At 36.9% G+C, this 13,863-nt stretch overlaps 1 protein-coding gene across 3 annotated transcripts in view; it reads right to left on the bottom strand.

Moving 5' to 3' along the window:
• The window catches only part of HERPUD2 (HERPUD family member 2), a 45,999-nt gene that overhangs the window by 18,545 nt on the left and 13,591 nt on the right, over window positions 1-13,863 (bottom strand). For 2 of the 3 annotated variants that reach the window (XM_065939182.1, XM_065939184.1), the window contains one exon: window positions 2,726-2,803. The exons of the other annotated variant lie outside the window; for it this stretch is intronic. In XM_065939182.1, coding sequence (XP_065795254.1) covers window positions 2,726-2,803 — 78 coding nt within the window. The remainder of the gene's footprint in view (window positions 1-2,725; window positions 2,804-13,863) is intronic. 3 annotated transcript variants of the gene reach the window in all.

Here is a 13,863-nt window from a genome sequence, read left to right as displayed (position 1 = left end):
GTCTCCATAAATCTACAACTATGAGTGAAGGAAAATACTCTAAAGATAAATGACATTTTAGCTTAATGATTTCATGAGTATATTTATCATAGGCATAAAGCAAGTAAATAAGGTAGAGTAAGGAAAGGCAGAAAAGAACAAAGGATGGCGCAGCAATTTTAAAAAGTCAGAAAATGATTTTTTTTAAAGGGGGGGGGGGGGATGCGGCAGGAAGTAAAGAAAAGATGCCCAGTTGTGAGAAAGAGAAGCAAAGCTCTAGGAATTCATCATCTCCCATAAACAGGAACTGTGCTTAATTCTGAGGTGAATCCAAGAGAGGGCAGGAGCCAGTCCCTCCGCTAAAGAGACTCACGATGTTGTTAAAAGAACAGACTAGGGCTTCCCTGGTGGCTAGGTGGTAAACAATCCGCCTGCCAGGGCAGGAGACACGGGTTGGATCCCTGATCTGGGCGGATCCCACACACAGCAACTAAGCCCATGCGCCGCAACTACTGAGCCTGTGCGCTAGAGCCCGAGAGCTGCATTTACTGAAGCCCGCGCCCTAGAGCCTGTGCTTGGCAACCAGACAAGTCACCGCAGTGAGAAGCCCGCACGCTGCAACTGGAGAGTAGCTCCCACTCTCCAACTGGAGAAAAGTTGGCATAGCAATGAAGACCCAGCAGCCAAAAACAAATAAATAAATTTTTAAAAGAACAGACTAGCACATTAGAGCACAATTAGAGAAATACATAAATCAGTCTTTTGCACAAAACTGAGACGCATGAACTATAACTGTTTTAGGGGTTTAGAGGAAGAGGATAATAGGAGTTAGAATACTAAAGAAAGACATTCCCAGAAATAGCATTACATGAGGTACACCAAGCAAAGCAGGTAGAAAGGATGCCTGATTTAAAATGTCCCCTTAGCTTGGGAGTACAGAACAGTAAAAAAAAAAAACATCCAAGTGTAAGATGTTCATCTGTACAAACATAGTTTCAAAGATCATATTAACCACAATTACCTCATAGTATTTATTCACCTTTGGGAAATGTTTCTATAAAACATTTTATAACTAAACAGGTAAAGTTAATGACAGCATTTAACTGAAAAAAGTTCAGTGATCTGCTCAAATTGCAAAGATACTGTTCAAAATGTTCTATGATAAGGGACACAACAGTCCTTTGACTGAAGCTGGGTGGTTTTTGTTTGTTGTTTTTTTTTTGGGGGGGGGGCAGGGGGTTGGCCATAGAGAGGCCCATGTGGGATCTTAGTTCCCTGATCAGGGATTGAACCCAAGCACCCTGCAGTGATAGCGCAGGGTCTTAACCATTGGACCACCACGGAAATCCCAAAGCATTTTAAGTATTCTGGTTAGAAATGATTTTTGGCAGCAAAACCCCTTTTAGAAGTATGCATGTTCAGACTCTAGCTATCCTTGGGTTAAAATAATACATATATATTTCAAAGAACATATAGTAAAAAAAAGTTTTTAAGGATAAAACTAGGAAAGAAAATGAAGAGGTAGAACATAGTGGATTTGGGGGGTAGTGAATATTCTGTACAATATTATAAGGTGGATACCTGTCATTATACATTTATTAAAGCCTACAGAAAGTACACCACCAAGAGTGAACCCTACTGTAAACTATGGCTTTGGGGTGATGATGTCAATGCAGGCTTCAACTCTAACTACTCTAGCACTCTAATGTAGACTGATGTAGAATGCTGTTAGTGGGAGTAGCTGGGTATGTGTGGAGGCAGAAGTTATATGGGTAATCTTTATACCTTCTGCCCAATTTTGCTATGAACCTAAAACTACTCTAAGAAATAAAGTCTATTAAGAAAAGAAAGAGGGGAGGATATACGCTACAAAAGCCAGTATTTTTGAGAGAGAGGGAGAAGTAGAGAGAGAGAGGCAGTGAGAGATGTTATTAAACCACTCTGGCAACCTGAAACTACATAATTAAAATGAAAATGACAGTAGGAAGTCACACTAACAAAGCTAAAATGTCAACTATCTAAACAGAAGGAATACACCAGTGTAAGGTTTTTAAAATTTCCCACAGGTAATCATAAACATACACAAGAGCATAAAGAGATTAGGGATATCTGGAAAACACTGAGTTAAGTCAAAAATCTAAAGTGAAACCTAACAGCTATATATTCAATTCTGCTACATTCACAAGCAAAAAGAATCTCAAATGCAGAAAAATTCTAAAAGTATAAATTCCACAAATAAACATGAGCTAAAAGCTGCCATTAAAGTAACTAGTATTCTATCTATCAAAAAATTATATTAAAATATATTTAACTCTGAGTACCAGGATTCAAAGTTTGCTGATGGACCAAGTGTGCTTCCTTCTGTAATATTTGATGTCCCAAAATTAAACTACTAACCCAAGTTAACTTGTATTAAAATGTCATGTAGTTTCATCAAAAACGGATTTAAGAGAGGGGACTGTTACCAGCCTACTTGAGCACTCTACTCCTGCATTAGTGATAGTCGATATGGCTTTCTTCCACAAGATAACAAATCCCTGAACACAAATATGTAATGCTATTTCAGATTTAGCTATCAGATGGATATATAATACTGTTAACTAATCAGAATCACCTATTATGCTACCCAAAAGGGTTGATTTTAGGTGTCTAAGAACTAAATTGGTTGGATATCAAAAGAAACTTCAGAACATATTTCCTCTGGCACTCTGAGTAACTGGTATTGAATAGTGGTGGAAAAGCTTACTTTTCTGAGAATGTCTTTCAGCTGCAGATGATCGGGAAGCAGTCTGCCCGAATACACCAATCTCTGATCCTTCGTCAACTAAGAAATGGGATAAAGAAAAAAATTCAACTTTTTCTAATTATACAAATAGAAGGTTGGGAATAAGATGCCTTACTATGGGTAAAGTAAAATTCCCCTTAGGCACAAATAAGCAGAAAACTGACATAATTTAAGAATTTGGTTTTTCCAAATTCCATTTAAGACATTAAAAGTTCAGCAAATGGTAACATATCTACTGTAGATATAATAAAATACAGATAATTACCAAATTATCTTTAAAACAGGGGGAAAACAGGTAAATTGGAAGTCGGTCTTTCAGCCATAATACAATGCATGTGTGACTATCATTAAAAACCTTCAAGACTATTAATGAGAAGGTGGCTGGCTTTCTATTTAACAGTCCACAATGGGATAAAATTCCAAGGTCACCAGTGTTACTTTGCATTATTTTGTCAGTATTTTTAATCAAAAGTATACATAAAATTTATTTTCTTCTTCAGTAACATCATGCAGGGTAATTTATCAGTTTTAAATTCAAAAGCCATTTAGATGTAGTTTACAGTCTTAGATAACTATTCTAGTTTTTATTATTCTTGCCATTCTCAAGAATACCTTTGTACATTTTTCAAAAACACAGACTAAAGAAAAACAAGCTCAAATGCATGGAGATCCAAGGGCCATCTCCATATAAAACCCAAAATATAAAATAAATTCTGGTTATCTCTGCCTTATTTTGTACTTCTAATAAATCTGCTAAGTGCTCACACTACAAGCATTAGGTATTTAAAATAAAAACATTTATGTACAGTCCCCATAAGACCTCCTATTTCATAATGGAGAAACAGGCAAGCGTTCCTTGAACTCTATTAAAACAAATATTGGCTATATGACAACTACTAAACATGCCAAATCCCAGCAATAACTATAACAATTTTCAAACAGTCTATATATGCAACATGGCTACTAAAAAAGAGTCTACATTAAAATTAACTACAGTAAAAAGAGCCATTCTGTAGTTAAGATTTGTGGTTCAGGGTATCTTAGGTACCAAAGATCAAGAGAAGGTATAGTTGTCCTTCCAAGATACTTAGCTTTTAGGCGTAATTTAATTTCCCCAGAAGTATTTTTGAGTGCACCATTCCAAAAATGCACATATACAAATTCTTATATATAAACAACCAAATACAACACAGGATTATTTTTTAAAAACTACATATCACAAGTCTTGAAACTTTAATCAATACAAATAAACACTGAATGGGGCACAGTAGTAAATTATATAACATAAGTTAAATGCTAAGCAGATAAAGACTTGATTTAAGCCCTGAAGAAATGAATTAGATAATGCTTTATAAGTTTCTACAATATACTTATTACTTCAGCTGCAACCTAAAGAAGTTCCTTTGATAAATACTATAGCCATCATAAACTATCAGTTCAAACATTTAATAGGTACTCCTATGTCATATCATTTGATATAAAAAAAATCAGTATTTTCTTATGAATTTTTTTACTTTACTATTAAAATTATCAAACACAAAGTGGAGAGAATAAAATGAAGCCCCTTACCATCTTTAGAATTTCCAAATATCCAGCTCCAACAATTATCAACATTTTGCTATTCTTGTTTCATTTACCCACCCCCATTTCATTTTTGGCGAGGAAAAGAGTTTTAAGACAAACACCCCATATCATTTCTTTTCACGTGTTAAAAAATAGCATGTATCTGGAGCAGTTGTTTTTGCAAATAACCACAATATTACCACCTTCATTAAAATAAACGTTAATTTCTTATTAAGTAATATCCAGTACAGTTCAATTTTCCCCACTTGCTCAAAAATGTCTTTTTAGGGATGTGTGCTCAGTTGTGTCCGCCTCTGTGACCCCATGGACTGCAGCCCCTGTCAGGCTCCTCTGTCCATGGGGATTCTCCAGCCAAGAATACTGGAGTAGGTTGCCATGCCCTTCTCCAGGGGTCACCCCAACCCAGGGATCAAACCCAGGTCTTCCACATTGCAGGCAGATTCTTTACCATCTGATGGTTTGTCTAAATCAGAATCAAACAAGGTTCACACATAGAATTGGGATGTTATGTCTCTTTTAATCTTTTAACAGCTTCCACTTCTTTCCAAATTTTCCCTAGCTATTTGCTGAAGAAAACATGTTGCAGTCTGGATGTTAAGTGACTGTGTTCTTCTGGTATGGTATAGTTTGTCCTGTAGTCTCTGTAAATGCAGTTATATCTGGAGGGTTGATTAACTTCAGGTTCTTTTTTGTTTCACAAGAGAACTTCCTGTTGTATCACATCATTATTAGCACATGTAGATTGGGTGACCTACTTTTAGTCATGTTAAGATCAATCAGTGTATTTAAATATTGTCAGCCTGATTCATTCCCTATGAAGTCTGCCATCAAACATTCAACTTATTAATAACTTAGATCAAACTGCCTAGATCCATTATTTCATTGGGGTAGAAAATAATTTTGACCTCTGTAGTCTATAAGAGCTTCCTTGTTTTCCAGCACATAAGGTTCACTTTCCACATTTCTTTTGCCAGGCCTGGAAACAGCCACAGTTCCAGGGGCTTTGATTCCTTTTAATAGGAAATGGCATCTAAAGACAAAATCTGGGGTCTAAGGGTACTTATGGTCACTTGCTATTATTTCTAAGATTCTTCAAGAGAGATACCAAATATGTATTTTTGAAAAGGAGAAACTTAAACCCTGAGTGAATATTCATTTTTCTGATTTTAATTGAATGGTATATAGTTTTTTAATTTTATTTATACATCTGTCACCCTGAAAATGTTTTTTACTAATGATATTAACAAAATTATGCCATTACCAAAAGTACTTATGTGCTTTATCCTACTATGTATAATCTCAATAATACTGGATGAGGTTTAAGATTTCTTGTCACTTTTTCAGTCCTTAGATCTATCCTACTAGAGATATGAAGTCAAAATATTGTTTCAAAATTACTTGTAATAATTCTTCTTGTAATTCTGTTAACATCCTGACACTGTTAAATTGTTTTGCTACCATCTAGGATTTTTTTTGCTATTTAATTTTTAAAATTATATATAAAATACACAGAAACAAAGGAAAAATTATAGAACAACATACAAAGAGGTTTAGCTTCTGTCCCCTATCCTCTTCCTCTGTAACTTTGAATTACCCTTCCATGGTTTTTTAACAACATAACAAATCTGGATATAAGCACACTTGTGTATCCCTTCTTTTCTCACATAAAAGGTAGAACATGATACTCACTCTTTAGTACTTTGTTTTCTCTTATTTTACCCTGGCAAGTACTCCTCAGCAGTATAAAGATGTCTTCCCCACTCTTTTTGAATGCTCCATTACACAGAAATACTAAAGTTTACAACATGGGTATTTGAATGTTTCTAGGTTTTTGTTATATACTCATAGTGTCCTTCTTTCACACTATTCTATTTATTTCTCTATATCCCCCACCATATCCTGCAACATAGAGCTCCCTGGTGACTTTGATAAAAGCAATCTTGGTGGAACACTAGGGTAAAAACTTTACTGGGATGTATTTAAGAGAAAAGGATAGGAGTACAGTTACAAATAATGAATATTCAGAATTTATAAGGAGTTGTGCACTAAAGACAGAATGGGAATAAAGGTAATAGCTGGAAGGGAAGTGGGAGTCAAAAGAGGGTCTTGTTTGTTTTACTGTTTTGTGTTTGTGTTTTTTTTGAGGAAAGAGAAATAACATGTTTGTATGCCAATAGAAATAATCCATCCTCAGGATGATTCCAAAGTGATGATGCAGGACAGAAAAACAGAAAATTTCAAGAGCAATGTTCTTGAGTAACTCATAAGGGGTAAAATCTTGTGTGAAGGAGTTGAACTTAGAGAAGAATATGGCAGAGATAGGCGAAGAAATGTTAAGAAACTTGTACACAATCCCACTACCACCACTCTTTGCCTCAGTTTTCTTATTTAGAAAACGAGGGCAATAATAGTACCTATTTCACAAGGTTGAATTTTCACAACAATAAAGATGCACACAAACCTCTAACAACAGAGCAGAACACTTAGAAGACATTCAATGAGCATTTGACACTAATCTCTAACAACTGCTTCTCTGACATCATGCAGAGATGATGAAGATCTAATGAGAGATTTTGTGACAGTACTGATAAGTTGTATGACTAGTAGCAGACTACCTTTGTTCATTATGTATAAGAACATGATTAGGATACTGCTAAATAGGTTTGGTTAAAGTTACAGTAACTATCAATTTAATGACTAAAAAAGCAAGCCCTAATCCATGTTTGAAGAGCTTTCAAGAATCAGTTTAAAATGACGTTTATAAATAACAAAAAGAAAACTTTTAATTCATTTCACCTCTACATAGAAAAATATTTGAAATTAGTAAAAAAAATTTTTAAAGTCAAGAAGTCCATGTGCAAAGCATAAATTACTTACCTTCAGATTTTTAGTAAAAGGATGTACTGAGTGGATGGGATGAAAGAAGGATGCAACAAGTATTTATCAACTACTTCAAAATGTAAGAAAATATATATTAGCTACTTTCTACACAGGTAATCTCCATTTTACTATTAAACTGTAGCAGTAATGGAATTAATCATGTACTTTATCACAAGTATCATTTTTAAACAAGATGGGACATAAAAGTATGCTAGAATACTCAATATTCTGGACTACTGACATGTATATATATAAACTAAGTACAATGGCAATCCAACTTAGTTTACTCTCATGATTATTTAGTAGATAGGTTTAAAACAATTATTTCACAGAAACAATACAGACCACTATCAGTCAGCAACCTCATAGACTCCAAAAGCCCATGCTTGAAAAACTTAGCCATATAAATTAAACACATTCAGGAAGATCACTTAGTTTAGAATATAGGTACTAAAATCTCATGAGAGTCAGCTATAAAGTATTCATTCAATTATCTATAATGATAATTCTTATGTGAAAATTAAAAACTCCAAATTAAAGATTTTAAGAACTCCTAGGGGAGGAGCCAAGATGGAGGAGGAATAGGACAGGGAGACCACTTTCTCCCCTACAAATTCATGGAAAGAACAATTGAATGCAGAGCAAACTTCACAAAACAACTTCTGATCACTAGCTGAGGACATCAGGCGCCCAGAAAAGCAGCCCATTGTTTTCGAAAGGAGGTAGGACAAAATATAAAAGATAAAAAGAGAGACAAAAGAGCTAGGGACGGACACCCGTCTGGGAAGGGAGTCTTAATAGAGGAAGTTTCCAAACACCAGGAAACCCTCACACTGGCGGGTCTGGGGGAAGTTTTCGAATCTCGGAGGGCAACCTAACTGGGAGGAAAAATAAATAAAACCCACAGATTACATGCCTAAAAGCAACTCCCAGCAGAAAAGTACCTCAGAGGCCCACATCCGTCACCAGCAAGTGGGGGCAGAACGGAGAGGAGCCGGCGGCATTGCTTAGGGTAAGGACCGGGCCTGAGTGCCCTGAGGGCAATTGGAGGGAGCTTTTGTGAGATTCCAACTTAACCTGTGGGACAGCAAAAGAGAGAGAGAAAATTAACCGGCTCAAACACACTGCCGGCCGTTCGCAGAACAAAGGGTCTGAGTAAGTCCAGAGGAGCTAGCCGGCTGCGTACCGGCCCAGTCCCCCCGGAGGCAGGAGGCAGGGGGGAGCGGAAAGGGGCAATCTCGGCCCCAGAGATGGCATCCCCTACCGCACTGCAAACAGGCCTCCAGTTTCTAACCAAAGACTCCCTGAGATTCTGGATGGTCGACATCCGCCGGGAGGGTCACGGCTAAACACAAGGCACATACCCGACTGGCGCGGGCGGGCGGAAACTGAGGCTGGGCCGCGGAGGGGAGAAGGCGCTTCGCACCCGGGGAGAATGCGCCTGTCAAGCTCCTGGCTGCCTGAGCTGCTCGGGCGGGGAAGGCACAAAACGCAGGCGCAACCGAGTCCGCGCTTTTGTGGAGAACCCGAAAACTGGAACCGCACGCAGCGCAGGGCACGCTCCTCATAGAGCAGCCGGGAGCCTGAGCAGCGTAGACGGGGAAAGCAGCGCCCCTCCCTCTCCGCAGCGCAACGGAACTAGCGAACCTGAACAAGAGACCACCTCCGCCCGCCAGACCGGCAAACAAGCCAAATAAACAAAGGGAACCGCTTCAGAAGGGACCAGTGCAACAGACTAAAATCCCTGTAGATGACACCGACTACACCGGAAGGGGCCTATAGATATAGAGAAGTGTAACCTGGAACAAGGAGCTAAATGAAACTGAACCGAAACCACAATGACCGCAACAGCTCTAGAGAAATTCCTAGATATATTTTTACCCTTTTTTTTAATTAAATTTTTTTAATTTAAAAAATTTAAAAAATTTTTTAGATTTTTAAAAAATTTTTAAATAAAAAATATTTTTTAATTTCTTTTGTTTTTTATTTTTTCTCTTTTATTTTCTCTTAAAATTCCCTATTACTCCCGCATTACTCCTTAACTTTCATTTTCATAGATTTTTACGATTTTTTTAATTAGGAAAAAAAAATTTTTTTCTTGTTTTTTTCTTGTTTTTTTCTTTTCCTCTTATTTTCTTTTAAAGTCCTCTATTACTCCTCTGCTACTCCTTAATTTTAATTTTCATTTCACTATAACCTTGCAAAAAAAAAAAAAGAGAAGCCCTATTTTTAAACTGAACTTTATATTTCTAAAATTTTTTGTCTTTGTTTTTCTTTTTAATATTTTATTTTTAAGAGTCTAACCTCTACTCTAGATTTTTAATCTTTGTTTTTCAGTATGTGATATAAATTTTGGATATTTTAAGAAGCCAATATTCAGTTCCCATTTTTATTCAGGAGCGTGTTGATTACTCTCTCCCACTTTTGACTCTCCATTTTCTACCTCAGAACACCTCTATTTCCTCCTTTCCCCTTCTCTTCCCAATCCAATTCTGTGAATCTTTGTGGGTGTCTGGGCTACAGAGAACACTTTGGGAACAGACAATTGCGTAGATCTGTCTCTCTCCTCTTGAGTCCCCCTTTTTCTCCTCCTGCCCATCTCTATCTCCCTCCTCCCTCTCCTCTTCTTCAGGTAACTCTGTGAACCTCTCTGGGTGTCCCTAACGGGGGAGGATCTTTTCACCATTAACCTAGAAATTTTATTATCAGTGCTGTATAGTTGGAGAAGCCTTGAGACTACTGGAAGAATAAGACTGAAATCCAGAGGCAGGAGACTTAAGCCCAAAACCTGAGAACACCAGAAAACTCCTGACTACACGGAACATTAAGTAATAAGAGACCATCCAAAAGCCTCCATACCTACACTGAAGCCAACCACCACCCAAGAGCCAGTAAGTTTCAGAACAAGACATACCACGCAAATTCTCCAGCAATGCAGGAACATAGCCCTGAGCGTCAACATACAGGCTGCCTAAAGTCACACATAACACATAGACCCATCTCAAAACTCATTACTGGGCACTCCATTGCACTCCAGAGAGAAGAAATACAGTTCCACACACCAGAACACCGACGCAAGCTTCCCTAACCAGGAAACCTTGATAAGCCAATCGTCCAACCCCACCCATCGGGTGAAACCTCCACAATAAAAAGGAACCACAAACCTCCAGAATAAAGAAAGTCCACTCCAGACACAGCAATCTAAACAAGATGAAAAGGCAGAGAAATACCCAACAGGTAAAGGAACATGAAAAATGCCCACCAAGTCAAACAAAAGAGGAGGAGATAGGGAATCTACCTGAAAAAGAATTTAGAATAATGATAATAAAAATGATCCAAAATCTTGAAAACAAAATGGAGTTACAGATAGATAACCTGGAGACAAAGATTGAGAAGATGCAAGAAATGTTTAATAAAGACCTAGAAGAAATAAAAAAGAGTCAGTTAAAAATGAATAATGCAATAAATGAGATCAAAAACACTCTGGAGGGAACCAAGAGTAGAATAACGGAGACAGAAGATAGGATAAGTGAGGTAGAAGATAAAATGGTGGAAATAAATGAAGCAGAGAGGATAAAAGAAAAAAGAATCAAAAGAAATGAGGACAACCTCAGGGATCTCTGGGACAATGTGAAACGCCCCAATATTCGAATCATAGGAGTCCCAGAAGAAGAAGACAAAAAGAAAGGCCATGAGAAAATACTCGAGGAGATAATAGCTGAAAACTTCCCTAAAATGGGGAAGGAAATAGCCGCCCAAGTCCAAGAAACCCAGAGAGTCCCAAACAGGATAAACCCAAGGCAAAACACCCCAAGACACATATTAATCAAATTAACAAAGATCAAACACAAAGAACAAATATTAAAAGCAGCAAGGAAGAAACAACAAATAACACACAAAGGGATGCCTATAAGGATAACAGCTGATCTATCAATAGAAACCCTCCAGGCCAGAAGGGCATGGCAGGACATACTTAAAGTAATGAAAGAGAATAACCTACAACCTAGATTACTGTATCCAGCAAGGATCTCATTCAGATATGAAGGAGAATTCAAAAGCTTTACAGACAAGCAAAAGCTGAGAGAATTCAGCACCACCAAACCAGCTCTTCAACAAATGCTAAAGGATCTTCTCTAGACAGGAAACACAGAAAGGTTGTATAAACGTGAACCCAAAACAACAACGTAAATGGCAACGGAACCATACCTATCATTAATTACCTTAAATGTAAATGGGTTGAATGCTCCAACCAAAAGACAAAGACTGGCTGAATGGATACAAAAACAAGACCCCTATATACGCTGTCTACAAGAGACCCACCTCAAAACAAGGGACACATACAGACTAAAAGTGAAGGGCTGGAAAAAAATATTTCACACAAACGGAGACCAAAAGAAAGCAGGAGTCGCAGTACTCATATCAGATAGAATAGACTTTCAAATAAAGGCTGTGAAAAGAGACAAAGAAGGATACTACATAATGATCAAAGGATCAATCCAAGAAAAAGATATAACAATTACAAATATGTACGCACCCAACATAGGAGCACCACAATATGTAAGGCAAACACTAACAAGTATGAAAGAGGAAATTAATAGTAACACAATAATAGTGGGAGACTTTAATACCCCACTCACAACTATGGATAGATCAACTATACAGAAAATTAACCAGGAAATACAAACTTTAAATGACACAATGGACCAGCTAGACCTAATTGATATCTATAGGACATTTCACCCCAAAACAATCAACTTCGCCTTTTTCTCAAGTGCAAACGGAACCTTCTCCAGAATAGATCACATCCTGGGCCATAAATCTGGTCTGGGAAAATTCAAAAAAATTGAAATCATTCCAGTCATCTTTTCTGACCACAGTGCAATAAGATTAGATCTCAATTACAGGAAAAAAATTGTTAAAAATTCAAACATATGGAGGCTAAATAACACGCTTCTGAATAACCAACAAATCATAGAAGAAATCAAAATATACATAGAAATGAATGAAAATGAAAACACAACAAACCAAAACCTATGGGACACTGTAAAAGCAGTGCTAAGGGGAAGGTTCATAGCATTACAGGCTTATCTCAAGAAACAAGAATAAAGTCAAATAAATAACCTAACTCTACACCTAAAGCAACTAGAGAAGGAAGAAATGAAGAACCCCAGGGTTAGTAGAAGGAAAGAAATCTTAAAAATTAGGGCAGAAATAAATGCAAAAGAAACTAAAGAGACCATAGCAAAAATCAACAAAGCTAAAAGCTGGTTTTTTGAAAAAATAAACAAAATTGACAAACCATTAGCAAGACTCATTAAAAAACAAAGGGAGAAGAACCAAATTAACAAAATTAGAAATGAAAATGGAGAGATCACAACAGACAACACTGAAATACAAAGGATCATAAGAGACTACTACCAGCAGCTCTATGTCAATAAAATGGACAACTTGGATGAAATGGACAAATTCTTAGAAAAGTCTAACTTTCCGAAACTCAACCAGAAAGAAATAGAAGATCTTAACAGACCCATCACAAGCAAGGAAATCGAAACTGAAATCAGAAATCATCCAGCAAACAAAAGCCCAGGACCAGATGGCTTCACAGCTGAATTCTACCAAAAATTTAGAGAACAGCTAACACCCTTCTTACTCAAACTCTTCCAGAAAATTGCAGATGAGGGTAAACTTCCAAACTCATTCTATGAGGCCACCATCACCCTAATTCCAAAACCAGACAAAAATGCCACAAAAAAAGAAAACTACAGGCCAATATCACTGACGAACATAGATGCAAAAATCCTTAACAAAATTCTAGCAAACAGAATCCAACAACATATTAAAAAAATCATACACCATGACCAAGTGGGCTTTATCCCAGGAATGCAAGGATTCTTTAATATCTGCAAATCAATCAATGTAATACACCACATTAACAAATTGAAAGATAAAAATCATATGATTATCTCAATAGATGCAGAGAAAGCCTTTGACAAAATTCAACACCCATTTATGATTAAAACTCTCCAGAAAGCAGGAATAGAAGGAACATACCTCAACATAATAAAAGCTATATATGACAAACCCTCAGCAAGCATTACCCTCAATGGTGAAAAATTGAAAGCATTTCCCCTAAAATCAGGAAAAGGACAAGGCTGCCGACTCTCACCACTACTATTCAATATGGTTTTGGAAGTTTTGGCCACAGCAATCAGAGCAGAAAAAGAAGAAAAAGGAATCCAGATAGGAAAAGAAGAAGTGAAACTCTCACTGTTTGCAGATGACATGATCCTCTACATAGAAAACCCTAAAGACTCTACCAGAAAATTACTAGAGCTAATCAACAAATATAGTAAAGTTGCAGGATATAAAATTAACACACAGAAATCCCTTGCATTCCTACACACTAACAATGAGAAAACAGAAAGAGAAATTAAGGAAACAATACCATTCACCATTGCAACAAAAAGAATAAAATACTTAGGAGTCTATCTACCTAAAGAAACAAAAGACCTATACATAGAAAACTATAAAACACTGATGAAAGAAATCAAAGAGGACACAAACAGATGGAGAAACATACCGTGTTCATGGATTGGAAGAATCAATATTGTCAAAATGGTTACACTATCCAAAGC

The sequence above is a fragment of the Muntiacus reevesi genome, chromosome 6 (assembly GCF_963930625.1).
Source record: "Muntiacus reevesi chromosome 6, mMunRee1.1, whole genome shotgun sequence".
Classification (NCBI taxonomy): Eukaryota; Metazoa; Chordata; class Mammalia; order Artiodactyla; family Cervidae; genus Muntiacus; species Muntiacus reevesi.
This window is presented reverse-complemented; position numbering and strand designations above follow the sequence as displayed.